Source organism: Takifugu flavidus, chromosome 17 (assembly GCF_003711565.1).
Source record: "Takifugu flavidus isolate HTHZ2018 chromosome 17, ASM371156v2, whole genome shotgun sequence".
Classification (NCBI taxonomy): domain Eukaryota; kingdom Metazoa; phylum Chordata; class Actinopteri; order Tetraodontiformes; family Tetraodontidae; genus Takifugu; species Takifugu flavidus.
Window position 1 is genome coordinate 12,717,878 of NC_079536.1, and position 26,390 is coordinate 12,744,267.

General features: G+C 53.1%; 1 protein-coding gene across 9 annotated transcripts; it reads left to right on the plus strand.

Annotated features, from left to right (window-relative positions):
* Positions 1–1,127: 1,127 nt before the first annotated feature.
* Positions 1,128–26,390, plus strand: LOC130513411 (E3 ubiquitin-protein ligase HECW1). 9 transcript variants are annotated; one of them, XR_008946726.1, is made up of 33 exons: positions 1,149–1,304; positions 3,210–3,267; positions 5,013–5,334; positions 5,450–5,557; positions 5,780–5,874; positions 7,812–7,887; positions 8,184–8,353; positions 9,259–9,401; positions 9,543–9,643; positions 9,773–10,716; positions 10,903–11,467; positions 12,431–12,529; positions 14,061–14,208; positions 15,040–15,143; positions 15,242–15,348; positions 15,440–15,625; positions 15,750–15,884; positions 16,235–16,349; positions 16,434–16,530; positions 16,610–16,693; positions 16,774–16,880; positions 17,036–17,150; positions 17,263–17,376; positions 17,631–17,783; positions 17,878–17,976; positions 18,072–18,201; positions 18,273–18,419; positions 18,499–18,613; positions 18,909–19,107; positions 21,570–22,034; positions 22,392–24,255; positions 24,307–24,374; positions 24,406–26,390. XR_008946726.1 is itself a non-coding variant. In XM_057012129.1 (31 exons), exons 1-31 carry the CDS (start codon positions 1,288–1,290, stop codon positions 21,679–21,681), a joined length of 4,875 nt encoding a protein of 1,624 aa, XP_056868109.1. In that variant the 5' UTR covers positions 1,149–1,287; the 3' UTR covers positions 21,682–22,245. The 9 variants fall into 9 exon arrangements, 4 of the variants coding, with proteins under 4 accessions (XP_056868108.1, XP_056868109.1, XP_056868107.1 ...); XR_008946724.1 differs by lacking the exon at positions 24,307–24,374 and having other exon boundaries at positions 22,392–24,283; XR_008946725.1 differs by having other exon boundaries at positions 24,307–26,390.

The following is a 26,390-nucleotide window of genomic DNA, read 5'->3' on the forward strand; positions in this document are numbered from 1 at the left end:
GAATGGGGGGCCGAGCATTTAGCTACCAGGCCCCCTGCTATGGAGCCAGCTCCCTGTCCAGGCCAGACTTAAAACCTTCCTCTTTGAAAAAGCTTATTGTTACTAATTCTGTAGTTCCAGTTACTATCATAGACAGACAGATTATCACACTTAGGGGGTCGTCTAATCATCAGGTCACATCTTATCTGTGCTGCTATAGGCCAAGGCTGCCGGGGTCCAGAAACATGATCACCTGATCACCAGGATGCTGGAACCCTGCTGGGTAATGGCTGCCTCTCCTCTCCTCTCCTCTCCTCTCCTCTCCTCTCCTCTCCTCTCCTCTCCTCTCCTCCCCTCCCCTCCCCTCCCCTCCCCTCCCCTCCCCTCCCCTCCCCTCCCCTCCCCTCCCCTCTCCTCTCCTCTCCTCTCCTCTCCTCTCCTCTCCTCTCCTCCTCTCCTCTCCTCTCCTCTCCTCTCCTCTCCTCTCCTCGCCTGGTGCAGTTAGCATCCATCCATCATCCATCCATCCATCCATCCATCCATGTGATGTGTTGTTCTAACATTGTCCGCTAGGGGACAGTGTCCCTTTACCATTCAAAACCCTTAACGCCAGTTTGTTAAAATGACGTCAGTGACGGTCACGTGAATGGATGGAGGGATGGATGGACAGGACAGGAAATTCAGACAGTATTTCCACTCTTTATTGTCATCCAATCCCATGTAATTTACGTTTTACTGATAGTTAATGATCAGAAATCACCATCAAATAAACTACGTTTTAGAAAGTAAAATATGTATGGTTCTATTTTTCCTCCAAAGATGTGCTCGTAAAGGCGTTGACGGAGGCAGTCGCGAGGAGAAAAACGCGTGTTCCGATTGGCTGAGATTCGGTGGTACCCAGAGTTGTCAAGGGAAAATATTGCCATCGCGTCTTAACAGGGGTGCCCTTCAAAATAAAGTAGATTTTACACTCGCATGTGAAAACGAGAGTAATTTGGCAATAGATAAAAGAAAACTCTTATTATAAGCTTATTGTTATAAAAATGTAATAACACAACATGTTAGTACACGACAAATTATCATAAACTCAGGGTGCCATTCTTTTAATATGGTGGCATCATACCGGAACATGACGAAATTTCCGCTGACTTGCCGCCAGTCCAGAGGAAGGTTGTGACTCCAGCCTTTTCCTCGCGCTGCTGTTTGTTTGTTTGCGGCGTCTCTCGGTCCAAATGGCGCAGGATGACTATTAACTGCGGTTCGGCGCTCGGGGACTATTTCACGGCCTTTGGAGGATGATTCACACGCATGTGGTTTTATCTGAGGTAGGTGTGCGTGTGTGGGTGCGTGTGCAGGGGGGGGGGGGGGGGGGCAGCAGCATTGCAGCGATGTGTCATTGACTGGAGGAGCGGAACCAGGCAGCAGGTCCGTCAGCTCACAACAGCACGACTCCTTCAGAACCATCCTGTTGTGATTAGTCCAGGTCCACCAGGCAGCATTTACGCGTTCAAGCTGTGGTTCTGCAGATGTCAGGGCCATAGGACCGCCACGCGCGCGCGCATTACACACACACACACGCACGCACACACACAAATCCTCTTAAATGCTAAAGAACTATTCTTTTGTTTTCCTTGGGTCAGGTTGCTGCTCACATTGAAGATGCTCTACCTGTTCTCTGATGGAAGAACCGTCACCTTCCGCAGCCTGAGCCACTCTCGGTCTTTACATTCCTCCTGTCAGGATAGTTCATTTGTCCTGGGAGAGGCAGGCTGGGGTCGGTCTTTGGAAGGCTGGGTCGGTCTTTGGAAGGCTGGGTCGGTCTTTGGAAGGCTGGGGTTGGTCTTTGGAAGGCTGGGGTCGGTCTTTGGAAGGCTGGGGTCGGTCTTTGGAAGGCTGGGGTCGGTCTTTGGAAGGCTGGGTTCGGTCTTTGGAAGGCTGGGAACCGTCTTTGGAAGGCTGGGGTCGGTCTTTGGAAGGCTGGGTTCGGTCTTTGGAAGGCTGGGAACCGTCTTTGGAAGGCTGCGGTCGGTCTTTGGAAGGCTGGGTCGGTCTTTGGAAGGCTGGGTCGGTCTTTGGAAGGCTGGGGTCGGTCTTTGGAAGGCTGGGTCGGTCTTTGGAAGGCTGGAGTCGGTCTTTGGAAGGCTGGGTCGGTCTTTGGAAGGCTGGGGTCGGTCTTTGGAAGGCTGGAGTCGGTCTTTGGAAGGCTGGGTCGGTCTTTGGAACCACAATAAATAAGCACAATTTAACAGGGACGTGCCATCACATGGGAGTGTCCTTCAGCATGTCCAGCCCACCAAACATGAGGAAGTGTCTGTTATAACCAGAGCATCACTATACTAATATAGGGGTTATAACCAGAGGGCTGTTATAACTATAGGGCTGTTATAACCAGAGGGCTGTTATAACTATAGGGCTGTTATAACCAGAGGGCTGTTATAACTATAGGGCTGTTATAACCAGAGGGCTATTATAACTATAGGGCTGTTATAACCAAAGGGCTGTTATAACCTGTAGGCTTTTATAACCAGAGGGCTGTTATAACCTGTAGGCTGTTATAACCAGAGGGCTGTTATAACCAGAGGGCTGTTATAACTATAGGGCTGTTATAACCAGAGTGCTGTTATAACCTGTAGGCTGTTATAACCAGAGGGCTGTTATAACCAGAGGGTTGTTATAACTATAGTGCTGTTATAACCTGTAGGCTGTTATAACCAGAGGGCTGTTATAACTATAGGGCTGTTATAACCTGTAGGCTGTTATAACCAGAGGGCTGTTATAACTATAGTGCTGTTATAACCTGTAGGCTGTTATAACCAGGGGGCTGTTATAACCAGAGGGCTGTTATAACCTGTAGGCTTTTATAACCAGAGGGCTGTTATAACTATAGTGCTGTTATAACCTGTAGGCTGTTATAACTATAGGGCTGTTATAACCAGAGGGCTGTTATAACCAGTAGGAATCTGTACACAAAGGTGACAGCAGCTGTAATAGTGATGTAATAACACTGGAGTAGCGTGTTTCCATCCCACGACCCCTCTGATATCCCACAGTAATATGTTGTGCTGATGCCATTGTGTGTGTCCGTGTGCCTGTTTGTTTGTTGGTTTCCCACCTGTCCTGTTGCTGTTGTTGTGGCCTCTCATGACCTCGGCCTGCTGCCTTCGCTGCCCCTGTTTCCTTCCTCCCTCTTGTTCTCTGACTTCTAACGCCTCCCCGTTCTCCTCTGTCAGGTTTTGCCCTGCTTCTGGTTCACTGGTCATTATGCTGATGCCACTCTGTAGCATTAAGGTTAGTGCACCCCGCCTCATCACCACTTCATTTGCTCACTTGCTTCAGCCACTCATTCACACCAAGCTTGCACCTAAATCCATTATATTCTGGCACCAAATCACCTTTATGGCTTTTGATGACTTTCACCACACTAATTAAAGCAGTGGAAGATCATTAATCGTGATCCAGCCCTTTCATTGGTGCAATTATACAAGCGTGCGTGCAGATAACCTATTTTCACCACCAAGAGCTGGAGCAGTCAGGCTGATCCACAGAGGAGGCCTGAGATGTGTCCTGGAGATGGTTCCTAGCTGCACGCTTCACTAACATGATCTGATCCCAGGATGGAAAAGTGGCTGATAGAGCTTCTTCATCTCAGACCGAAGAGGTTTTACACTCATCGCAGCGTCTTCAGTGTAAATCAGAATATAGTTCCTTAGAAGAGAAACAATTTCCATAACCGAAATATCCGGGAGGAGCTCGGAGTAGAACCGCTGCTTCTCCACATCGAGAGGAGTCAGCTGGGGTGGCTCGGGCATCTGGCCAGGATGCCTTCCAGTTCCCTCCCTTTAGAGGTGATGATTTACAAAATCTTGTAAAATTAAGGATATAAGAGCTGTGACTGTTCTTTTTCCTACTGTCACTTTAATAAACGCTTCCTGAATACTTGAGCTCCTGCAACATCTCCCTGAGAGTTTTCCCTGATACCGAATGATGATCCTGATACTGAGGGTTGGTCCTGATACTGAGGGTTGGTCCTGATACTGAGGGTTGGTCCTGATACCGAGGGATGATCCTGATTCTGAGGGTTGGTCCTGATACTGAGGATTGGTCCTGATACTGAGGGATGATCCTGATACTGAGGGTTGGTCCTGATACTGAGGATTGGTCCTGATACCGAGGGATGATCCTGATTCTGAGGGTTGGTCCTGATACTGAGGGTTGGTCCTGATACTGAGGGATGATCCTGATACTGAGGGTTGGTCCTGATACTGAGTTGGTCCTGATACCGAGGGATGATCCTGATACTGAGGGTTGGTCCTGATACTGAGGGTTGGTCCTGATACTGAGCTGGTCCTGATACCGAGGGATGATCCTGATACTGAGGATTGGTCCTGATACCGAGGGATGATCCTGATACTGAGGATTGGTCCTGACACTGAGGATTGGTCCTGATACTGAGGGTTGGTCCTTATACTAAATTGGTCCTGATACCGAGGGATGATCTGTATTCTGAGGGTTGGTCCTGATACTGAGGATGATCCTGATACTGAGGGTTGGTCCTGATACCGAGGGATGATCCTGATACTGAGCTACTGAGGGTTCTGTGTTCTGCAGCATTTGCTCCTGTGGGAGGAGAACCAGCTGATTCATCTAGAGATGATGGTTCCTGCTTGTTTCAGCATCACTGAAGACCTGATGTTGCTGCACAGCCCAGCAGATGTTTCTTCTTTTTCTCTCCACTGTTTCCTGATGTTTTGATCAATATTCACAGAAATGTAGAGAAATTCTTCACGCTGTTTGAGTTTTTGTCTGTTTCTGATCCTTTTATGTGTCAAACTTCCATCAGCAGCTTCTCTTTGGGGTCCTGATCCCTCATTTTGAAAGCTTTTGTTGTTTTCGGATAGTGTTTCTAAAAATCCAGTTTCGTATTTTAATGTGTAGTTTCAGTTAAATGTGGATTAAATGTAGCTTTTATGTTGAACCATTCTAATTTGTATCTGCACTGTCAGAAGACCCATGTCCCGCTGGTTCTGTTGTAGAACCTATACCAGAATCGGTTGCTGGGCCTGGCAGCCATGGCGTCCCCGACCCGCAGCAGCCACCCGCGGCAGCGCTGTAAGGACGTGGCTCGCCACAGCTGTGGTCCAGACACCTACGCTGTGAACGGCCTGAACCAGGAGGCCTTCGTTCTGGGCCTGTCCCGCTCCACCAGTGACACCGACCTGCTTTCCCCCGACACCCGCTCCACCCTCGCCATCAGCTCCTCCCACTATGTCATTGGACAGTCAGAAGACCTGGTGGTCACATGGGACATCAAGGAGGAGGTGGATGCTGGAGACTGGATTGGAATGTATCTCCTCAGTAAGAAGATGTGCAAGGATGTGTTATTATTACTGTTGTTACACTTTTATTGCAGCTTGATTGCTCATTTTATCTTCAGTTTTCAGGTAAACTCTAATTTCGTGTCTCCTCTCAGATGAGCTGCTGTCTGAGAACTTTCTGGACTATAAGAACCGCGGCATCAATGGCTCACACAAGGGACAGATCCTCTGGAAGATTGAGCCCAGCTCACACTTCCCTGACGGTAGGTGTTCCTGCTTGGTTGGCTCTTCTGCGTAGACCCTCATTCTTCTCTCTCTGCCTTCTTCACTAAGTTCTGAAGTGGTCCACAGCGTTGACCCGAACTGGAACGCATCATTGTGCTTCCCTGATCTGGAAGCACATGAATGAAATGACAATGAGTCTATAAAGCATTGTGTTTGTGAGGGAGCTAATGGTCCTCTTGTCCTGCTTGTCCCAACGACAGCTGAGACCCAGGTCTGCTTCAGGTACTACCATGGAGCCTCAGGAGCTCTGAGGGCCACCACGCCGAGCGTCACCGTCAGGAACGGCTGTGCAGCGGTGAGTGTCTCCACCAGAGTCCAGTCTGGCATCAGCAGCCGGCACGCTGAGCTCCTGGGGGTCAAAGTTCAACAGGACCCCTCCTGTCTGTCCGGACAGATGTGTATACACCTGTGTAAATGTGTCAGGTGGTATCAGGTGTCAGTGGAGCCCGACTGGATGTTCAGGTGTTCTCTGAATCTGCTGCCGGTGGCTGAGAAAGGCTGATGTCTCAGAACCTGATCTGGCTGTGCTCCCTGAGGACAAAGCAATAAAAATAACAGCTGTGAGGAGCAGAGGGACACACGGGGACACAGAGGGACAGAGGCAGACACAGAGGGACACAGGCGGGCACAGAGGGACACAGAGGAACACAGACGAACAGAGAGGGACACAGAGGGAGACAGGCAGGCACAGAGGAACAGAGAGGACACAGAGGGACACAGGCGGGCACAGAGGGACACAGAGGGACACAGACGAACAGAGAGGGACACAGGCGGACACAGAGGGACGGAGGCAGACACAGAGGGACACAGGCGGACACAGAGGGACACAGAGGGACACAGGAGGGCACAGAGGAACAGAGAGGGACACAGAGGGATGGAGGCGGACACAGAGGGACACAGAGGACACAGAGGAACAGAGAGGGACACAGAGGACACAGAGGAACACAGAGGGAGACAGGCAGGCACAGACGAACAGAGAGGACACAGAGGGATGGAGGCGGACACAGAGGGACACAGAGGGACGGAGGCAGACACAGAGGAACAGAGAGGGACACAGAGGGAGACAGGCAGGCACAGAGGAACAGAGAGGGACACAGACGAACAGAGAGGGACACAGAGGGATGGAGGCGGACACAGAGGGACACAGAGGGATGGAGGCAGACACAGAGGGACACAGAGGGACACAGAGGGACACAGGCGGACACAGAGGGACAGAGAGGGACACAGAGGAACAGAGAGGGACACAGAGGAACAGAGAGGGACACAGAGGGAGACAGGCAGGCACAGAGGGACACAGAGGAACACAGAGGAACAGAGAGGGACACAGAGGAACAGAGAGGGACACAGAGGGACGGAGGCGGGCACAGAGGAACAGAGAGGGACACAGAGGAACAGAGAGGGGCACAGAGGGACGGAGGCGGGCACAGAGGGACACAGAGGGACGGAGGCGGGCACAGAGGGACAGAAGCGGGCACAGAGGGACAGAGGCGGGCACAGAGGGACACTGCAGCAGGACAGAACCCCAGCAGCGGTACCTGATCAGGCCCGGCTGACAGGGCCAGCCTGGGTGTGCTTGATGTTATGTGTCTTCATCTGAGACTCTGGTGTCCTGGTCGCACTGGGAGAGGAAGTGTAACAGAGACGAGGCACAGCTGGAACACCTGGGCAAGCCTCCGCAGGTGTTGTTGTGTGTCCTGAAACTGAGGCCTGCGGTTGGTTCAGGCGCATCTCTGATGGCTTGTGTGTGTTTCCAGAGCCAGTCTGAAGTGGTTCGGGTTGTTGTCTCATGCGAGGGGACATTATTGCTGCTGACAGGAAACGCTGGCTAGTTAATCCTGAATGAGAACCTTCAGTCTGTCCATCGGGGTGCACTGTTGCCGTGGTAATGCTGCTGTGCCACTGTGTTTCGGACATTTTAACTTGTCGTTTCTAAAGTGCCGACAGCTCTTCAGACCGAAGCTCGATTGTTGCGCCGGAACCTCAGATTACTGCAGCCCGATGCAGTCCAGAGCTGAGTGCTGACACCAGAGAGCACCAGCAGCCCATTACTGGAGCACCCAGTATTGATCCTCAAAATGGCCCTTTCAGGCTGGCTCGACAGGATGTGATCTTACTGTGTGTGTGTGTGTGTGTGTGTGTGTGTGTGTGTGTGTGTGTGTGTGTGTGTGGGTTTGGTTTTTGCACTCTTTTGATAAAAGGAGAGTTTGAACATTTTCTTCTCTCTGTCTTCAGGTCAACAAACCAGTGGCCAGTTCAGAGGTCAACCATGGACACGGCAACAGGAGACTCATCAACTTCTGTCTGTCAGGTCCGTGTGTGTGTGTGTGTGTGTGTGTGAGATGATGGATGTGAAATACCACAGAAGACCTACAGGAAGTATGAAACCATCTACAGATGTGTAGCAGAAGCTTCGGGCGACGTCTGTCGTGTTTATTTTAAAGTAGACCTGATCCAACCTCCCAGCGTTCCTCTGATAACGGTCTTGGTGCACAAGCAGGATTTTAGGGTGTGAGATGAACTATTGTAACTAAACCAGATGAGACGCACAGTAAACGTCGATCATTTGCATGGTTTTAACGCTGTATCACTGGTCTGTTCTTCCAGATCTGCAGGCCGTCGGTTTAAAGAAAGGAATGTTCTTCAATCCTGACCCCTACCTTAAGCTGTCCATCCAGCCTGGAAAACACAGCATCTTCCCCTCTCTGCCACACCACGGGCAGGAGAAGCGCTCCAGGGTGGCCTGCAACACTGTTAACCCTCAGTGGAACACAGAGGTACGCACATGTGTGGTTAACCACGGAGCCGTGTTGATGGGATACAGGTAACTCTCGTGTAGGTCGGGGCTGAGGGCGCAGACCAGCAGGAACCTGCTTTAGTCCCATGAGCATCCTTCTCCATCCTCAGTGGAGGAGAAAGTGTTTCACATCAGGCTGACACCAGATATTTGTGGGCCAGTGCTGTACCTGCATCTTTGTGCCAAATTATGCTGTTTATTCTTTATTATTCTGTCCACCCAGAAAGCAAGAGAAGCTGTTTTATGAGTGGACAGGTTTGCTTTGGTGGGAGATGCAAATGTTTCCCCACAGGACAGTTTTCATTTCTGTTTATGTCCCTCAGGGGCCTCCGTACACAGATGGGTACACAGAAGCTGCGGTGCGCCCCCTGCCGGTCAGCCGAGTCATTACATCTACCATCAATACAACCAGCACACAATTCTGCTTCGTTGTATAATTTACACATTTATTCTAAAACGAAGTTAATGGGAGTTAGGCCATCAGTCATCTTCTGATGTCATTGTGCTTCATGACGATATTCTGAGTGACAAAAGATTAATTTATATGACTTAACAAGCTGATAGAGGACGGCAGCAGTCAGTTTTGTGTCATCAAGACCCAGGTGGATCATTTTGGTCAGAACCTCAAGTGCTAGCCTCTGACTGTTGTGGTGATGTTGGGCTCATTTACTGAGTAGATGTTAGTGGAGCGGGACCGTGCAGGGTCTCCTGACAGCCTCGAACCCCATCGTCTGCTGACAGCTCTGGTGACGCTCTCGGCCTGTACTGTCCTCCAGCATCCTGGACAGGACCTGCAGAGAAGATCACAACAAGCTGTCGCTTGCTGGCGACACATTCTCGAATGGTCATTTTCGCCCTGTGTTTTCTTCTTTTCCATGAAACCAGCGGTTCAGTTTCGTGTCTCTTCCCACCGACGTCCTGGAGATTGAGGTCAAGGATAAGTTTGCCAAGAGTCGGCCGATTATCAAGCGCTTCCTGGGAAAACTCTCTGTCCCAGTTCAGAGGCTGTTGGAGAAACATGCCATTGGGTAAAAGCCCAGCACCACACAGCACACATGGCTGACTTTACATTTCCTGTTTCCATCTGATGATGGCTGCCTCTGCCGGCCCGTCTGTGTGGAGCTGTTTTTCCTATTTTCCAACATTTGTCTGTGTTTGTGTCTGACCAGGGATCGGGTGGTCAGTTACTCACTGGGCCGCAGGCTGCCAACAGATCACGTCTGCGGCCAGCTGCAGTTTCGCTTTGAGCTGACCTCTTCCATCCACCCAGGTACTTCAGGCTGACAGAGATCTCGAGGCTGTATCTGGTCCAGCTGGTTTGGGGGGGCGATAAAGAGCTGTTGGGTATCTGTCGTACATGTGCAGAAAGTGACAGTCTGGTCTGTTTGTGCGTCCCCAGATGATGAGGAGGTTTCTCTGGACATGGAAGCAGCCTGTCCACAAGTGGAAAACGCCGCAGATGAAGACCATGTGTCTATTGGCCCAGATGATGACACATTAAGTGTGGGCCTGGACATGCCTGATCTGCCCTTGGATCCACCTCCTAACCCACACAGCTCCTTGCCTCCAGCCTCAACACCAGAAGCCTCCCTGCCTGAGGAGGTCTACCCCACTGAGGAACTGGAGGAAACGCCACAGGAGGAGCAAGGAAGTGTGGAGGACAACACAGTGAGGGAAGGTCCTTCATCTCCACATCTCCATGGGCGTCAGGAAGAGGGGACCACAGCTGACCTGCCTGAGGAGAGCGGTGGAGCAGCGCAGGAGGAGGAGGAGGAGGAGAGGGCAGAGTCTGCAGTACAGCCAGAGGAGGAAGGAGAAGACCCAGAGAAACGCCAGGCAAAGACAGATACTGGCAGCCCAGAGGAGGCAACAGACTGTGAAGCTGCTACTAAGGAGGCTTCCACAGAGGAACACCTGACCTCACAAGTGTGTCCTGAGAAACCAGTTGAAATGGCCCCACAGGAGGTGCCAGAAGAGGGACAAATGAGCAGCATTCCTTGTTCCTGCCAATCCCTCCTCTCCAACTACAACTCAAATGTACCTTCACGTCGCAAGAACCGGCCCTGTTCGCTCCCTGTGTCGGAGCTGGAGACCGTGATCGCATCTGCCTGCGGTGAGCCGGAGACTCCTCGGTCTCACTACATTCGGATTCACCACCTCCTACACAGCCTCCCATCGGCCAAGCACAGAGCTCCGAGCCAGGAGGAGGAGGAGGATGAGCAGACAGGGGAGGGGGACACCCAGAGTATCACCCAGGATAGCACCTCCACAACATTGAAACTGTCCAAGGAGGAGGAGCAGGATGAGGAAGAGGATGAAGATACCACCCAGTCGCCCTCTCAGGTACAGCAGTGAAATGAGCTCCGTTTCTCTGCCTCAGGGACGTCGATAAACGTCCGGTTGCTGCTTCGCTTTAGGATCCATATTAGCAGCTTATCATGTGGCGTAAATAAGCAGATTCCTTCTGAGCAGGCTTTTGATCGTGTTGCAGGGCCACATCCAGATGTTTATTCCCGTGTATCCCTGCAGGTCCCCGAGTGTCCTGGCCCCTGCTGCCGGCGCTCTCTGCCCCGCAGCCTCTCCATTGAACGTCTCTCTGAGCTAAATCAGCTGCTGGAAGGGGAGGGAAGAGGACCCCCAGCTGTTAGGAGGATCTCACCCTCCTGTCTGGAGAGCGAGGAGGGCGACTCTTCTAATGGGGGAGGAGGAAGGCGAGCGGGTGGGAGCACCCACAGGCCAGCGGGGGACAGTGAGTGTGAGTTCTGCGACGCCTCCTGTTACAGCACTTCTTGTTACAGCACCTCCTGCTACAGTACGTCATGCTACAGCAACTCTGGCTATGAAGGGAGGAACCGCTTCTGCAGCCACACCCGCCTGTCCTCCGTGGACAGCAACAGACTGTCTGGAAGCACCGTCTTCTCCTCCCAGGACGAGGAGGAGGATGAGGAGGAGAGCGCCTTTGAGTCGGTGCAGGATGCCGGTCACGGGTCAGAGGGTCAGGAGCCGGGCGGAGCAGGAGGAGACAGGCGTTCAGGACGGTGGAAGGAGGCCAAGAGAGCAGAGGGGGAACGGCCCAGGGCAGGAACCAACACCGGTGAGATGACGGTCACCTTCTGATGGTTCTCAAAAGTCTTGTTTAACGTCCCATCACGTCCCATAAATGACAACAGGTCTTCTGCACTCGTGCAGCTTCCGTGAAAGCAGAAATCCCCCCAAAAGGCTTCAAGTAAAAGTCGAGGGGAACAACTGGGGACGTTTCCATCAGGGGTGAAGGTTCTCAGGCAGAAGTGTTCTTGCACTGACTCTCATTTCAGGCTCGGTTCACGGTGCTAGCGTCGTCTGGCCAGCCATCTTATTGGTTGCTCCCGCTGGATTCATGCTTTTCCCATTTCAGAAAGCTTGCCCCCCCACCTCCCTCCCCCATGTGATTCCCGGGAGTCCGGCGTGTGTACTGAAGCAGTGCTAACAGCCTAATCCAGCAGAGGCTTTCTCCCACATCCTGGTGAACACTGTGTGCACGGCGCTGCTTGACTTGCTCTTACATCATCACTCTCCATTTTGCTCATCGATTATGAGCAGCAGAGATTTGGACAGAGGGGCTGTGAGTAGTCAGGCAGCTGCTGAGCTCCTTCACTGCACTAATATGGGGACATCTTTATTGTTTAGAGTGTAGCATCGCTGGAGCCGAGGTCATAGACAGCTGTTTCTCATGCTCATGGTCTTCATCCAGATGTAAAGTGCTCTCACACTAAGTGGCTGTAACTGGATGTTCCTTAAGTAAGAGCAGCAGATGCCCGTTGGTGATCAGGAAGAGGGGGAACTCTCCTCAGGCCCTCTCTGATGCAGCCACACTATATCTGCAGACAAACAGTCCAAGCTCTCGCTGTCTCTGTCTGTCTGGGACATGTTGAGGGCTCGTTCTGTGTCCACTTCCATCGTGTCATGATGTGAGTGTATTGATGACGACCGAAGCTCCTCAGTGTCCTTCTGATCTAATTAGTGGGGCAGTGCTCGTTTGGGATAACGTCTCTGGTGCTGTCTCCCTGATGTCCTGTAGGCTCAGACATGTCCTCTCCTGTCGGCCATCTTCCAGTCCTGCGACCCAGCCATGACCTAAACCATTTCCCTGCTGCCACTGACCAAGCCTTACCTCCAAGTAAGATCCACTTCCTCCCAGTCTTACTCTGGAGTCACACCCCTGCATCACGCTTTGCTCTGTCTGTGTGTTATTTGTGAGGTCTCACTGCCGCGTAGATGTGCTCACACCTCCTCCGCCTTCACGCGCTCCACCTCATCCATGAACACGTCTCGCTTACAGTTCAGCCTCAAAGCTTTCAGACCCTTTCAGCAGAGAGAAAAAGTCAAGTATTGCTTTGACGCAAGTACTCATTCATTACTGTGACGCCTGAACTTCAGCTCTGAGGTTCTTCCACTTCTCTCCATCATCTCTCAGATGTTCCTACAGCTTGTTTAGGGTCCAGCAGTGGTGAATTCACACCACAGCCGATGGTATCAGAGTAGCAACCAAACCACGAGGTCACAAGAGCTGACTCCAGAGTTCAGAGACATTTCCTCTGAAGAAGACTACAGAAACCTTTCTGCTGCCTTGAAGGTTCTCTCGAGCTCAGTGGCTTCCATCACTCTGGAATAGAAGAAGGTTGGAACAAGAAGGAGCTGAGCTGTCTGACCACACTGAGGAAACTGGGTAAAGAGGGTCCTGGTCAGAGATGCAGCCGAGACCCCAGTGATCACTGTGACTGAGCTCCAGAGCTTCTGTGTGCAGGTGGGAGAACGTCACAGAAGAGCCAGCACCATATCCTCCAATGATTATGGCAGCGTGGCCAGATGGGGGCTTCTCCTCTGTAAAGCCAACCCAATCAAACATCTCTGCGGAGCCCTTAAGTGTCTGATGGTCTCAGTCCACTCTGACAAAGCTGGAGAGCATCTGCAGAGAAGATCAGAACATCCTCAACTCCAGCTGTGAGAAGCATCCACCCAACAAGACTGGAGGCTCCACCTGCTGCAGAGCTGCTTTAACCCGGGTCTCAAAACCTTTGACTGCACCGTAACTCAAATTTAGCAACTCCAGGATTTGACGTTTGCCAACAGGGAGGAGCAGAAGACCTGAAGCTGCGTCTGTGGTCAGATCTACAGCGTGGAGACGAGGTTGATCAAACCTGAGGACAGACTGTTCTGGTGACGTTGTTCGTGTACGGAGGAGAACATCACATCAACATTTCAGTTAGGAGCCAGAATTCATAGTCCAAGATTCATCTTCAGTTTAGCACACCAGGTTCTGAAGCTCCGCCTCTGGACAGAACCTGCAGCAGCACTGGCAGCTGCATCTGAGCCATCCAGCTGCTGAGAACAACATCAGCCAGAGACTGGCTGCGTCCCTGCAGAGTAACATGAGACGCAGAAGCTCCTCCTGGAGGACGGAGAGCACTCACACAGTCATCTGCTACGTCTCCTACATGTTTTATGTTATCCTTTACCACACAGCTGGAGCCCAGTTTTCGGGGTGATGATAGTAGGTTTGATTTTTGCTGATATCCAAACTTCTGTGGAAGCTCTTGTTCAGGACATCAGCAGCAACCAGTCTAACAAAAGCGGTGGTTTGGCTCATTTCTGTAAAGATGCTGTTCTTCACAGCTTCATTTAACTCCTCACTGTGTCTGTGGCTTCAGACTGGGAAGCTCGAGTCGACAGCCACGGCAGAGTTTTCTACGTGGACCACGTGAACCGGACCACCACCTGGCAGAGACCAAGCAGCATGTGCCACCACGGTATCCCCCGTTCAGGGTCCACCCAGCAGATGGAGCAGCTCAACAGAAGGTCAGACTGGGAGCCCAGTGACCTTTTATTTAGGCCCCTTGTTTATCCAGGTGTGTCTGAAGCGTTGGAGGTGAAACCAGCTGGACTGGTGCTTTGATGGTGGATGACCTCCACGGCCCACCGCAGGAGAGGTCCGCCACATTATGTCCACTCTCAGATAGTTCAGTTTGGAGTTCGCATTGACATCCAATCACAAATATGTCAACAGTTGTGGTATAGAAGCAGAGAAATACAGTAAATGTGTGTATTTGCTGTTAATGTACTAAAACAAGGCAGCGACGGTCGAGGCGGGGAGGCGGAGCCTGTGCTGGCATGTTAGGTCACGGGTCAAATGTAACCCTAACACTAACACTAACATGGGGCCCCTGGCTGATGCCTTTAATGTGTGTGTAACCTGCAGCAGTGGCGAGGAGGCGGGCACTTCCCTTGTCTCACTGTAGGGGGCACCAGTGAGCCAGAGATTCCTGTGCTACTCTGTAGCTGCAGAGGAAGTGACAGGGAGCTGGCCACAGTCTTTTTAATTGAACATTTATTGTCATCTAGAGAACTAAAGCGCCATAATGACGTGTGCTTCACGGGTCAATCAAACGTTGATGTGGGTGCCTCTCCAGCCATCAACCTCAGCGCACGTCTGAATACCTTTACAGCCAAATCAGAGTAGAACAAGCTTCTCTTCCCTAATGACCTCCCCACAGATGTGCTTTCTTGTTTTAAAGTCATCCTGTGCTCATTACAAGTGCACGTGCAGCTGGAGGTGTCCTGAAGAGGACGTTTAGCTTACTCCGTCTGAACTGTGCTGGAGCTTTTTGCCTCCTTGTTTCCGGCCTGCAGGTATCAGAACATCCAGAGGACGATGGCCACAGATGAGGACAGCAGCAGTCCGAGGTTAGAGAGGAGCAACAGTACAGAGTCTGACCCAGAAGCTGCTCAGACAGGTCAGGCCTTTATCCAACACCACCCCATCAATGCAGCTGCGCTCCTCTTTAGCCTTGTACTCCTGCACTGATGTCACACGCGTGCTGCCTGTGTGTAGGTCCTGCCTCCCCCGTCAGTCAGCAGAAGATCAGCCACCTCCTCCAGTCGCCTGCCGTAAAATTCATCACACACCCAGAGTTCTTCACTGTCTTACACAATAACTATGTGAGTGTCTCTCTCACACACACACACACACACACTCTCTCTCTCAGGTATTGTGTAGGCAGGTATTGTCAGAGTGGGCTCTGTGATGCAGGCAGCCTACCGGATGTTCACCAGCAGCAGCTGTGTCAAACACATGATCCTGAAGGTTCGCCGGGACGCCAGGAACTTCGAGCGTTACCAGCATAACCGGGACCTGGTCGTCTTCCTCAATAAGTTTGCAGATACTCAGCTGGAGCTGCCACGAGGCTGGGAGCTGAAGACCGACCCTCAGGGAAAGGTAGATGAGTCTTTAGATGCTTTCAGAGGCAGAATTACTGAACGTTCGCTCCTCAGGCTTCTGCTGTTGACCTGAATCTTTTGATTGGAACCATCCAGGGCTAATGTTTCATTTGGTCTTTCAGTCCTTCTTCGTGGACCACAACAGTCGGGCCACCACCTTCATCGACCCTCGCATCCCTCTGCAGAACAGCCTGTTGCCGGGACACCTGGCCCACCGGCAGCACCTGCAGAGACTACGCAGCTACAGCGCTGGCGAGGTATCGAGAAGCATTAGCGCCCCAGAACGTTGGCAGCTGCCATTGATCTGAACTTTCTGACTGGTTCATAGAAGGTTGGTTAAGAAGGGAAGAATCTGAGAGCTCACCGGGTTCAGAGGAAAATCAAACGACCATCAAAGTTCTTGCTTCCATGATGGAACCAGGAACAGCTGTTTCTATAATCACCCTGTCATCATCATCACCATCATCATCATGGTCTGGTGCTCAGATCAGGTTGGCTGGTTTGGGTTCAGGTCCTTGTGGGCTGACTGATAACAGCCGGAGCAGTGGGTGACTGGGTTCTTAGAAGCGCTCGACGTCCCTCATCTCTCTCTCTCTGTCTCTCTCAGGCCTCTGATGTGTCCAGAAGTCGGGGGGCGTCTCTGATGGCTCGGCCTGGGAACAGTTTGGTTGCAGCCATACGGAGCCAGCACCACGCGGACAGCTCCCAGCAGAGCGCTCCATGTAGGAACTGTCACAGCACAGCGTCGTTCAGCTCGCCTAAATGTGCTGTGAGTGTGGCCACATCTGCTCTTCTTCCCTCTCCAGCTTACAACGACAAGATCGTGGCCTTCCTGCGGCAGCCCAACATATTTGAGATGCTGCAGGAGCGGCAGCCGAGCCTCAGCAGGAACCACGCCCTGAGGTCGGCTTCAGGCTTCACAGGGTGACGTCCCATCTGTACCAAAGAGAAAGGAAATGAAGTCATTTCTCTGTCCGTTCAGGGAGAAAATTCACTACATTCGCAACGAAGGCACTCAGGGGGTGGAGAAGCTGTCATGTGATGCAGACCTGGTCATCCTCCTGAGGTAGGAGACGCACCAGTCAACCCAGCAGGCTGCGTCGCCGCATCATTACTGATAAACTAATGAATCCTTCCCTCCTCAAGTTTATACGAAGAAGAAATCATGTCTTATGTTCCTCCGCCACCTCTTCACCCTGGCTTCAACTTCTCTCCTCGCTGCTCTCCAGCCTCGTCGCCACAGAACTCTCCCGGTAGGACCTCCATCGCTGCTATCTATCGAAATCTGTGTTTAGCCCTGACGTATTAGAACCTTGTGCTGTTGCCAGGTAACGGGTTGTGTGTGATCTCCTGTGTGTTGTTAACGAAACCATGGCGTATCTCTATTTGCTCGTGTGTGTGGGTGAAGGCCTGCAGAGAGCCAGGGCTCCGGCTCCTTACCGCCGGGACTTTGAGGCCAAACTGAGAAACTTTTACAGGAAGCTGGAAGCTAAGGGATACGGCCAGGGTCCAGGCAAGATCAAGTAAGGCTCACGTCACACAAGGACTCCTGATGTACAGCAATAAGACATGAAAGGCAGAGGCATGGACCAGAGCTATCAGGAGGCTCCTCTGATGGTGTCCTGCTGGTTGTAGGCTGCTGATCAGGAGAGAACACCTGCTGGAAGGAACCTTTAACCAGGTGATGGCATATTCACGCAAAGAGCTGCAGAGAAACAAACTCTACATCACTTTCCTGGGGGAGGAAGGGTAAGAGAGCTAAAGCTAACGGCCGCATGTAAACCTTTGCAATGCATTTAGCTTTGAAGGTGTTTTTGTCTGGAAATATAGTGATGTGAGGAAGATTGATGACACGTTAAATTCAATTATTCTGGTTTTCTAGAATTATTACAATTTGTGTAAATAAGTGTTAGCGTTAGCTGCTGCACACGGCTCTCCAGATGAGTGTGAGGACCGTTTGATGTCCACTGACCAACACTGAAATGATGTCTCCGTGTCCTCAGATTGGACTATAGTGGTCCATCCAGAGAGTTCTTCTTCCTCTTGTCTCAGGAGTTGTTCAACCCGTACTATGGTCTGTTTGAGTACTCGGCTAATGACACATACACCGTTCAAATAAGTCCCATGTCAGCGTTTGTTGAGAACCACCTGGAATGGTAAGCTGCCCAGTGACACCAGTACACACAGGCTCGTCACCTGTGTCCCCCTAAACCTGTGTGTGTGTGTGTGTGTGTGTGTGTGTGTGCTCAGGTTTCGTTTCTGTGGTCGTATCCTGGGCCTGGCACTGATCCATCAGTACCTGCTGGATGCCTTCTTCACCAGACCCTTCTACAAGGCTCTGCTCCGGCTGTCAGTACAGTTGTTGCTTGTTGAGAATTAAAAGAGCCGCTCTGACACATGTCTCAGTGGTAGAGAGACCGTGTGTGTGTGTGTGTGCGCCTCAGGCCTACAGACCTGTCTGATCTGGAGTACCTGGATGAGGAGTTCCACCAGTCCCTCCAGTGGATGAAGGATAATGACATCACCGACATCCTGGACCTGACCTTCACCGTCAACGAGGAGGTTTTTGGCCAGGTGTGCGTCTGTAGGTGTGAAAGCACCTGTGCCATCAGCCTGTATGCGCTCATCACCTACTGTGTTGCTAGGTGACGGAGCGAGAACTCAAGTCTGGAGGTTCCCACGTCCAGGTGACTGAGAAGAACAAGAAGGACTATATAGAGCGAATGGCCAAGTGGCGGGTGGAGAGAGGAGTGGTGCAGCAGACAGAAGCCCTGGTCAGAGGCTTCTATGAGGTAGACACTCCCGGTGCTCTCAGTGGCTCTACTCGTGGTATAACCTGCAGGTTAGTGAGTGCCCCCTCGTGCTCCCCAGGTGGTGGACTCCAGACTGGTGTCTGTGTTCGACGCCCGGGAGCTGGAGCTGGTGATCGCTGGCACAGTGGAGATCGACCTGGGCGACTGGCGGAGCAACACTGAGTACAGAGGAGGTGAGGATCAGTGTTTCCCATCCTTCTCAAGCCTGCTCAGACCTCAGACCAGGCGGACATCACACAGAGATGAGGGCGAATCTCCTCAGCAGACACTCAGCCTCTTCCGAGGGACTCGAACCATTACAGTCGCCGACCAATTGACCCGTTTCAGAGAGAAACCGTGCGTTTGTTCGTGAACGCTTCAGTTGCTTCATCACTCTTGTGCATGAGTCTGTTCATTTACCTGGAACAGAAGTTGAGTTGTTCTCCAGTGAAGCTGCAGTATTTACAGCATGGTGACTGTGGTTACCAGGTTACCATGACGGCCACATCGTGATGCGGTGGTTCTGGGCCGCTGTGGAGCGCTTCAACAATGAGCAGCGCCTCCGCCTGCTGCAGTTCGTCACCGGGACGTCCAGCGTTCCCTACGAAGGCTTCGCAGCGCTGCGAGGCTCCAACGGCCTTCGGCGCTTCTGCATCGAGAAGTGGGGCCGCGTGGCATCGTTACCCAGGTTTGAGATTTGTGTTGCTTACGGGGTCATTTATGGTGAAGCCACAGGAACTGGGGCAGCCCCTGTTTATACTGAGTGCATGTCAAGGATTTACCACGACATGGGGCAGATGTGAACCTGCAGCTAGCAGAAACCCCAGCAGAGCTCCCAGTAAAGCCCACAGCAGAGCCCCCAGCAGAGCCCACAGCAGAGCCCCTAGTAGAGCCCCCAGCAGAGCCCCCAGCAGAGCCCTCAGCAGAGCCCACAGCAGAGCCCCCAGTAGAGCCCCCAGCATAGCCCTCAGCAGATCCCACAGCAGAGCCCCCAGTAGAGCCCCTAGTAGAGCCCCCAGTCGAGCCCCTAGTAGAGCCCCCAGCAGAGCCCACAGCAGAGCCCTCAGCAGATCCCCTAGTAGAGCCCCTAGTAGAGCCCCAGCAGAGCCCCCAGCAGAGCCCTCAGCAGAGCCCACAGCAGAGCCCCCAGTAGAGCCCCCAGCATAGCCCTCAGCAGATCCCACAGCAGAGCCCCCAGTAGAGCCCCTAGTAGAGCCCCCAGCAGAGCCCCAGCAGAGCCCTCAGCAGAGCCCACAGCAGAGCCCCCAGTAGAGCCCCCAGCATAGCCCTCAGCAGATCCCTCAGCAGAGCCCACAGCAGAGCCCCCAGTCGAGCCCCTAGTAGAGCCCCCAGCAGAGCCCCCAGCAGAGCCCTCAGCAGAGCCCACAGCAGAGCCCCCAGTCGAGCCCCCAGCAGAGCCCATAGCAGAGCCCACAGCAGAGCCCCAGCAGAGCCCCCAGTAGAGCCCACAACAGAGCCCACAGCAGAGCCCACAGCAGAGCCCCCAGCAGAGCCCCCAGTAGAGCTCCCAGCAGAGCCCCCAGTAGAGCTCCCAGTAGAGCCCCCAGTAGAGCCCCAGCAGAGCCCCCAGTAGAGCTCCCAGTACAGCTCCCAGTAGAGCTCCCAGCAGAGCCCCCAGTAGAGCCCCTAGTAGAGCCCCCAGCAGAGCCCCCAGTAGAGCTCCCAGTAGAGCCCCCAGTACAGCTCCCAGTACAGCTCCCAGTAGAGCTCCCAGCAGAGCCCCCAGTAGAGCCCCCAGCAGAGCCCTCAGCAGAGCCCCCAGTACAGCTCCCAGTACAGCTCCCAGTAGAGCTCCCAGCAGAGCCCCCAGTAGAGCCCTCAGCAGAGCCCCCAGTACAGCTCCCAGTACAGCTCCCAGTAGAGCTCCCAGCAGAGCCCCCAGTAGAGCCCCCAGTAGAGCCCCAGCAGAGCTCCCAGTAGAGCCCCCAGTACAGCTCCCAGTAGAGCTCCCAGCAGAGCCCCCAGTAGAGCTCCCAGTAGAGCCCCCAGTAGAGCCCCAGCAGAGCTCCCAGTAGAGCCCCAGCAGAGCCCCCAGTAGAGCTCCCAGTACAGCTCCCAGTAGAGCTCCCAGCAGAGCCCCCAGTAGAGCCCCAGTAGAGCTCCCAGTAGAGCCCCCAGTAGAGCCCCAGCAGAGCCCCCAGTAGAGCTCCCAGTAGAGCCCCCAGTACAGCTCCCAGTACAGCTCCCAGTAGAGCTCCCAGCAGAGCCCCCAGTAGAGCTCCCAGTAGAGCCCACAGTAGAGCCCCAGCAGGGCCCCCAGCAGAACCCCAGCAGAGCCCCCAGTAGAGCTCCCAGTAGAGCCCCAGCAGAGCCCCCAGTAGAGCTCCCAGTAGAGCCCACAGTAGAGCCCCAGCAGGGCCCCCAGCAGAACCCCAGCAGAGCCCCCAGTAGAGCTCCCAGTAGAGCCCACAGTAGAGCCCCAGCAGGGCCCCCAGCAGAACCCCAGCAGAGCCCGTAGTAGAGCCCCCAACAGGCCCAAGCAGAGCCCCCAGCAGGGCCCCAACAGGGCCCCCAGCAGAGCCCCAACAGGGCCCCCAGCAGAGCCCCCAACAGGGCCCCCAGCAGAGCCCCCAGCAGAGCCCCAACAGGTCCCCAGCAGAGCCCCCAACAGAGCCCCAGCAGAGCCCGTAGTAGAGCCCCCAACAGGGCCCCCAGCAGAGCCCCCAGCAGAGCCCCCAGCAGGGCCCCCAGCAGGGCCCCCAGCAGATTACCCTCCCCACAGCTCCACTACAGTGCACAGCCCACATGAAGCGTTTTCAGGCTCTAATTAGAAACGTACGTCACAGCTCTACCCGATCACCCGTTGATCACATGACCCCTCTTATCTCAGATAGATGCGGAACTCCTCTCTGTCCTTGAGACGCTCCTCCGGCTCATTAGTAACTCCATGATAGAACGCAGGTCTCACTGACCGAGGAAGCCCAAAAACCTTGAACTGATATTTGGTGTTTGTGACAGTTTCTTCCTTAATTCTTCCGTTTTGTTCGGTGCTGGTGATTAGATCTTATTCACCTGTGGCTAACGTTATCTGCTGACTGGCTCCCTCCTGTAACACTGTGGCAGTAGCTCCACCTGCTGGTCAAAGGGGGAAGACTCTGGTCCCTGACACTCTGCTTGTCTCTCTGCCAGGGCTCATACCTGCTTCAACCGCCTGGACCTGCCCCCATACCCCTCTTACACCATGCTCTATGAGAAGCTGCTGATCGCCGTGGAGGAAACCAGCACGTTTGGCCTGGAATGAGCGGACAGCTTATCACCCTCTCTGGCTGAGTCAGCACGTGGAAATGGGACAAAGACTGTGGACACGTACGTCCTGTCCTGGTCTCGCGTCACACGTCTGCGGCGGCACCGTATTTGCATTAATGCCCAACGCCGGCGGCTGATGACCGACGCTGAAGGTTAATCCTGGAGGACAGTGGGGCTGATCCAACACGTCATCCAAGTTTGCTGTTAATTCCTGTAGAACAAGGACGAGGTGGTGGAGGTCAGCCGTGAGGGGACAGAAATGAGACATTCCACTGATATTTTGGACAGATTTGTTTTATTTGTAAATCAAAGCTTGAAGAAACGTCTATATCACAGTGTAACCGGCGTGTCCTCAACAGAGACATGTCCTCAACAGGGACATGTCCTCAACAGGGACATGTCCTCAGCAGAGACAGGTTCTCAGCAGAGACATGTCCTCAGCAGAGACATGTCCTCAGCAGGGACAGGTTCTCAGCAGGGACATGTCCTCAACAGGGACATGTCCTCAACAGGGACATGTCCTCAGCAGAGACAGGTTCTCAGCAGGGACATGTCCTCAGCAGAGACAGGTTCTCAGCAGGGACATGTCCTCAGCAGAGACAGGTCCTCAACAGGGACATGTCCTCAGCAGAGACAGGTTCTCAGCAGGGACATGTCCTCAGCAGAGACAGGTTCTCAGCAGGGACATGTCCTCAGCAGAGACAGGTCCTCAGCAGGGACATGTCCTCAGCAGAGACAGGTTCTCAGCAGGGACATGTCCTCAGCAGAGACAGATTCTCAGCAGGGACATGTCCTCAGCAGAGACAGGTTCTCTGCAGAGACAGGTCCTCAGCAGGGACATGTCCTCAGCAGAGACAGGTCCTCAGCAGGGACAGGTTCTCAGCAGGGACATGTCCTCAGCAGAGACATGTCCTCAGCAGGGACATGTCCTCAGCAGAGACATGTCCTCAGCAGGGACATGTCCTCAGCAGAGACAGGTTCTCAGCAGGGACATGTCCTCAGCAGAGACAGGTCCTCAGCAGGGACATGTCCTCAGCAGAGACAGGTTCGCAGCAGGTACATGTCCTCAGCAGGGACATGTCCTCAGCAGGGACATGTCCTCAGCAGGGACATGTCCTCAGCAGAGATGCGAGAAAGACCAGTGGTTTTCAGAAACTCTTGAATCTGACCCGAGGACAGAAAGTTCCACCTGTCCATGCTTCTCACTAACTCTGAGCCATTACAGGGAGGACAGCAGCTGATTGGACCGCAACTTTCTCTGATTGGACAGGTCCTGGACTTTGTCACTCGGTGCGTTCAGAGCAGACAAAGGACATGGACAACAAAGAAGACGTCCATGATGTGATGTCTGTGAGGTTTCCTGTCAGCGTCTCAACCCTGGACGGGCAGCAGGACCTTGGCTTCCACAGGTGTCCTGTGAGCCAATGCAGCCCCCGTACCCTAAACTCCAAACGTCCTCCGAGACCAGCGGAGAAACCAGAGGACCATATGCAACAGGAAGGACCTGGAAGCAGTCTGGTCAACTCTGACCGTCCACACAGCAACCAGCGTCCAGCTCAGCTCCAGTTCCTCACAGCTGTCTTCATCTTCCCTGTCTCACTGAAACTGGGTCTCTATGTGGGGGACGGGGGACGGGAGCTGGATTATCTGAGCTAGAAAGGGCTGCAGGTTTGGGCCCCCTGGTCCACATGTGTGGCCATGGAAGAGTTCAGCAGCTGGAAGGTGAAATGACCTCCCAAAGTCCTCAAGTCCTCACAGACAACACGTCCCCTTCCTCCTTTACATTCTCCAAATGATCCGGCTCCTCAGCAGAGGTTTGTCCCCCAGTGCTGCGTGGCCCCAGTGTCCAGGATCACAGGAGCCCTTCTTCACCTCCCTCCTCCCCACCTTGAGCTGGAGCTTCTGGAGGTGGTCCATGGTGGGTGGGAGGTGTTTTAGGATCATTCGGCATCTGTACCGATGATCTTCCCGAGTGTGTTGGAGTTTCAGTTAATCCGTTCCTCCCTCTTCTCTGGACCTCACTGGCTGCCTCACAACCCCGAGCCTGATGGATCCTCCAACAGCTGGACTGCTGGTTCTTTCCACCAAAACCAGTGGTCTTTGTTCTCCAATGAGAACTTTCATCAAGGAGTTCTGTTAGAGCCTCATGGTTCCCTAGAAGCCATCAGGCTTGTCTGGATGTTCTTTGTCATAGAGTGTTGTGGTGAGGATGCAGGAGATGTTTTTCGCTGAGGACTCTTCCAGCCAGGTCATATCTGTAAACAAGAACCACTGGCTGCTTTGAGGGTTCTGGGGACCAACGATGGCTATACACAAGCTGTGATGCTAGCAGGCTAATGCTCTGATAGATGGTCAAAGTGGTCTGAGCGCTCACATCTGCTGGACGTCTACTCTAAAATTGTACAAAATAAACGAGTGCGTTGATGTTGCTCTGATACTGAAAGAGTCCTTCATGTTTAACATTCCACCTGCTGAACTGCTCCACACTCCTGAGTTCAGAACATTAAAACTGAACAACTGTTGAAGATGGTCCTTCTGGCTCCTCTCAGTCTCTGCAGAGATGGTCCAGGTGAGGGTGGTGGGCGGGTACAGGATGGGTACAGGACGGGTACCCATCCAGGTGAGGGTGGTGGATGGGTACAGGGCCGGTACCCGTCCAGGTGAGGGTGGTGGATGGGTACAGGGCCGGTACCCGTCCAGGTGAGGGTGGTGTGGGCAGGTACCCGTCCAGGTGAGGGTGGTGGACGGGTACAGGTTAGGTACCCGTCCAGGTGAGGGTGGTGGACGGGTACAGGTTAGGTACCCGTCCAGGTGAGGGTGGTGGACAGGAACAGGGCAGGTACCCGTCCAGATAGGAGATGATTGGGGGGGGTCACATTTAAAGGTGAGCCAAAGCAGAAGCACAGATGTGGCTTCTCAGGGTGGTGAGAGGAACCAGGACCAGGGTCATCAGTAAGGCTCTGCTCTGGAGTATCACTGATGACCCTGGTCCTGGTTCATCAGTGACGCTCTGCTCTGAAGGACCACTGATGACCCTGGTCCTGGTTCATCAGTGAGGCTCTGCTCTGGAGGACCACTGATGACCCTGGTCTTGGTTCATCAGTGAGGCTCTGCTCTGGAGGACCACTGATGACCCTGGTCCTGGTTCATCAGTGAGGCTCTGCTCTGGAGTATCACTGATGACCCTGGTCCTGGTTCATCAGTGACGCTCTGCTCTGAAGGACCACTGATGACCCTGGTCCTGGTTCATCAGTGAGGCTCTGCTCTGGAGGACCACTGATGACCCTGGTCCTGGTTCATCAGTGAGGCTCTGCTCTGGAGGACCACTGATGACCCTGGTCCTGGTTCATCAGTGAGGCTCTGCTCTGAAGGACCACTGATGACCCTGGTCCTGGTTCATCAGTAAGGCTCTGCTCTGGAGGACCACTGATGACCCTGGTCCTGGTTCATCAGTAAGGCTCTGCTCTGAAGGACCACTGATGACCCTGGTCTGGTTCATCAGTGAGGCTCTGCTCTGGAGGACCACTGATGACCCTGGTCCTGGTTCATCAGTGACGCTCTGCTCTGGAGGACCACTGATGACCCTGGTCCTGGTTCATCAGTGAGGCTCTGCTCTGAAGGACCACTGATGACCCTGGTCCTGGTTCATCAGTAAGGCTCTGCTCTGGAGGACCACGCGTTGAGGCCGTGCTTGGCCAGGAGGACAATCTATTACTCAGGAGCTCCTTCATGTATAGAGTTGTATAAAGGGAAACGTATTTCTTGAGGTGCTTCGCGGGGATCATCACGCCACAGCGGTCCCGTTGAGCTCAAGCTCAAACCAAGAACCACTTAATGGTTTTGGTTGTTTTTCCAGTGTGGCTAAAGATTTAGGAAAGTCTTCTTTCTAGGAAGCTGAAGCTGCATTGATGTTGGATTAGTGCTGTTGGGCTCCCTGAGATGATCAGTTGAGCAGATGTCCTCAGAAACAGACACCAGAGGAACAAGCCTCATGAGGAGAGGACAGATGCCCAGTGACCTTTCTGTTGTTTAGCCTTGACTTGTGTTGCATTTTCACTCTTTTTTCTACTGTTTTTCTCTGATGTTGCACTGAAGATCAACACGTGAATGTCTTCTTGTTATTTTCATGCTTTAAGAAGAATCTGCCTTCAGTTCGGGAGCCTCTGCGTGCTGCTGTGGCTCTCCTCAGCCATCCATGGAGGCGCTCAACAACCCCTTCCTGTCCTCCACCCCCGTCCTTCAGCCATTTACATTCAGTTTGTTTGTGACAGTGACGCACACGTGTCTGACCTGTTCAGATAGGACAGAGACGGGCAGGACGGCCTTTCCTGCCTCACACTGTTGACCAGGAACCTTTATGTTGGACTAAATGGACACACGCCCATGATGGACACACACACACACATGCTGGACACACACACACATGCTGGACACACACATGCTGGACACACACATGCTGGACACACACACACACATGCTGGACACACACACACATGCTGGACACACACACACAGGACCAGGTCAGCTGGCGTCACACCTGGTAACAGTTCTTTCAGTTCTGACTGCAAGTTCATCTTGATTGATTTTCCTCACCGAAATGTCGATTCTACGCGTCTGTATATATCGTAGAACGATGTCATTGTGGTCTGAGAACGTGTTGAACACTCAGGCTGGACTCAATAAAATGATCCCTTTGATACGTGA

What these genes read in the sequence shown, in the direction of transcription:
- LOC130513411 (XM_057012127.1), top strand. An exon ending in TGCCACTCTGTAGCATTAAG is followed by an intron (nt 3,268 to 5,012) that starts GTTAGTGCACCC and finishes GTTCTGTTGTAG; the next exon opens with AACCTATACCAGAATCGGTT. An exon ending in CAGCTCACACTTCCCTGACG is followed by an intron (nt 5,558 to 5,779) that starts GTAGGTGTTCCT and finishes TCCCAACGACAG; the next exon opens with CTGAGACCCAGGTCTGCTTC.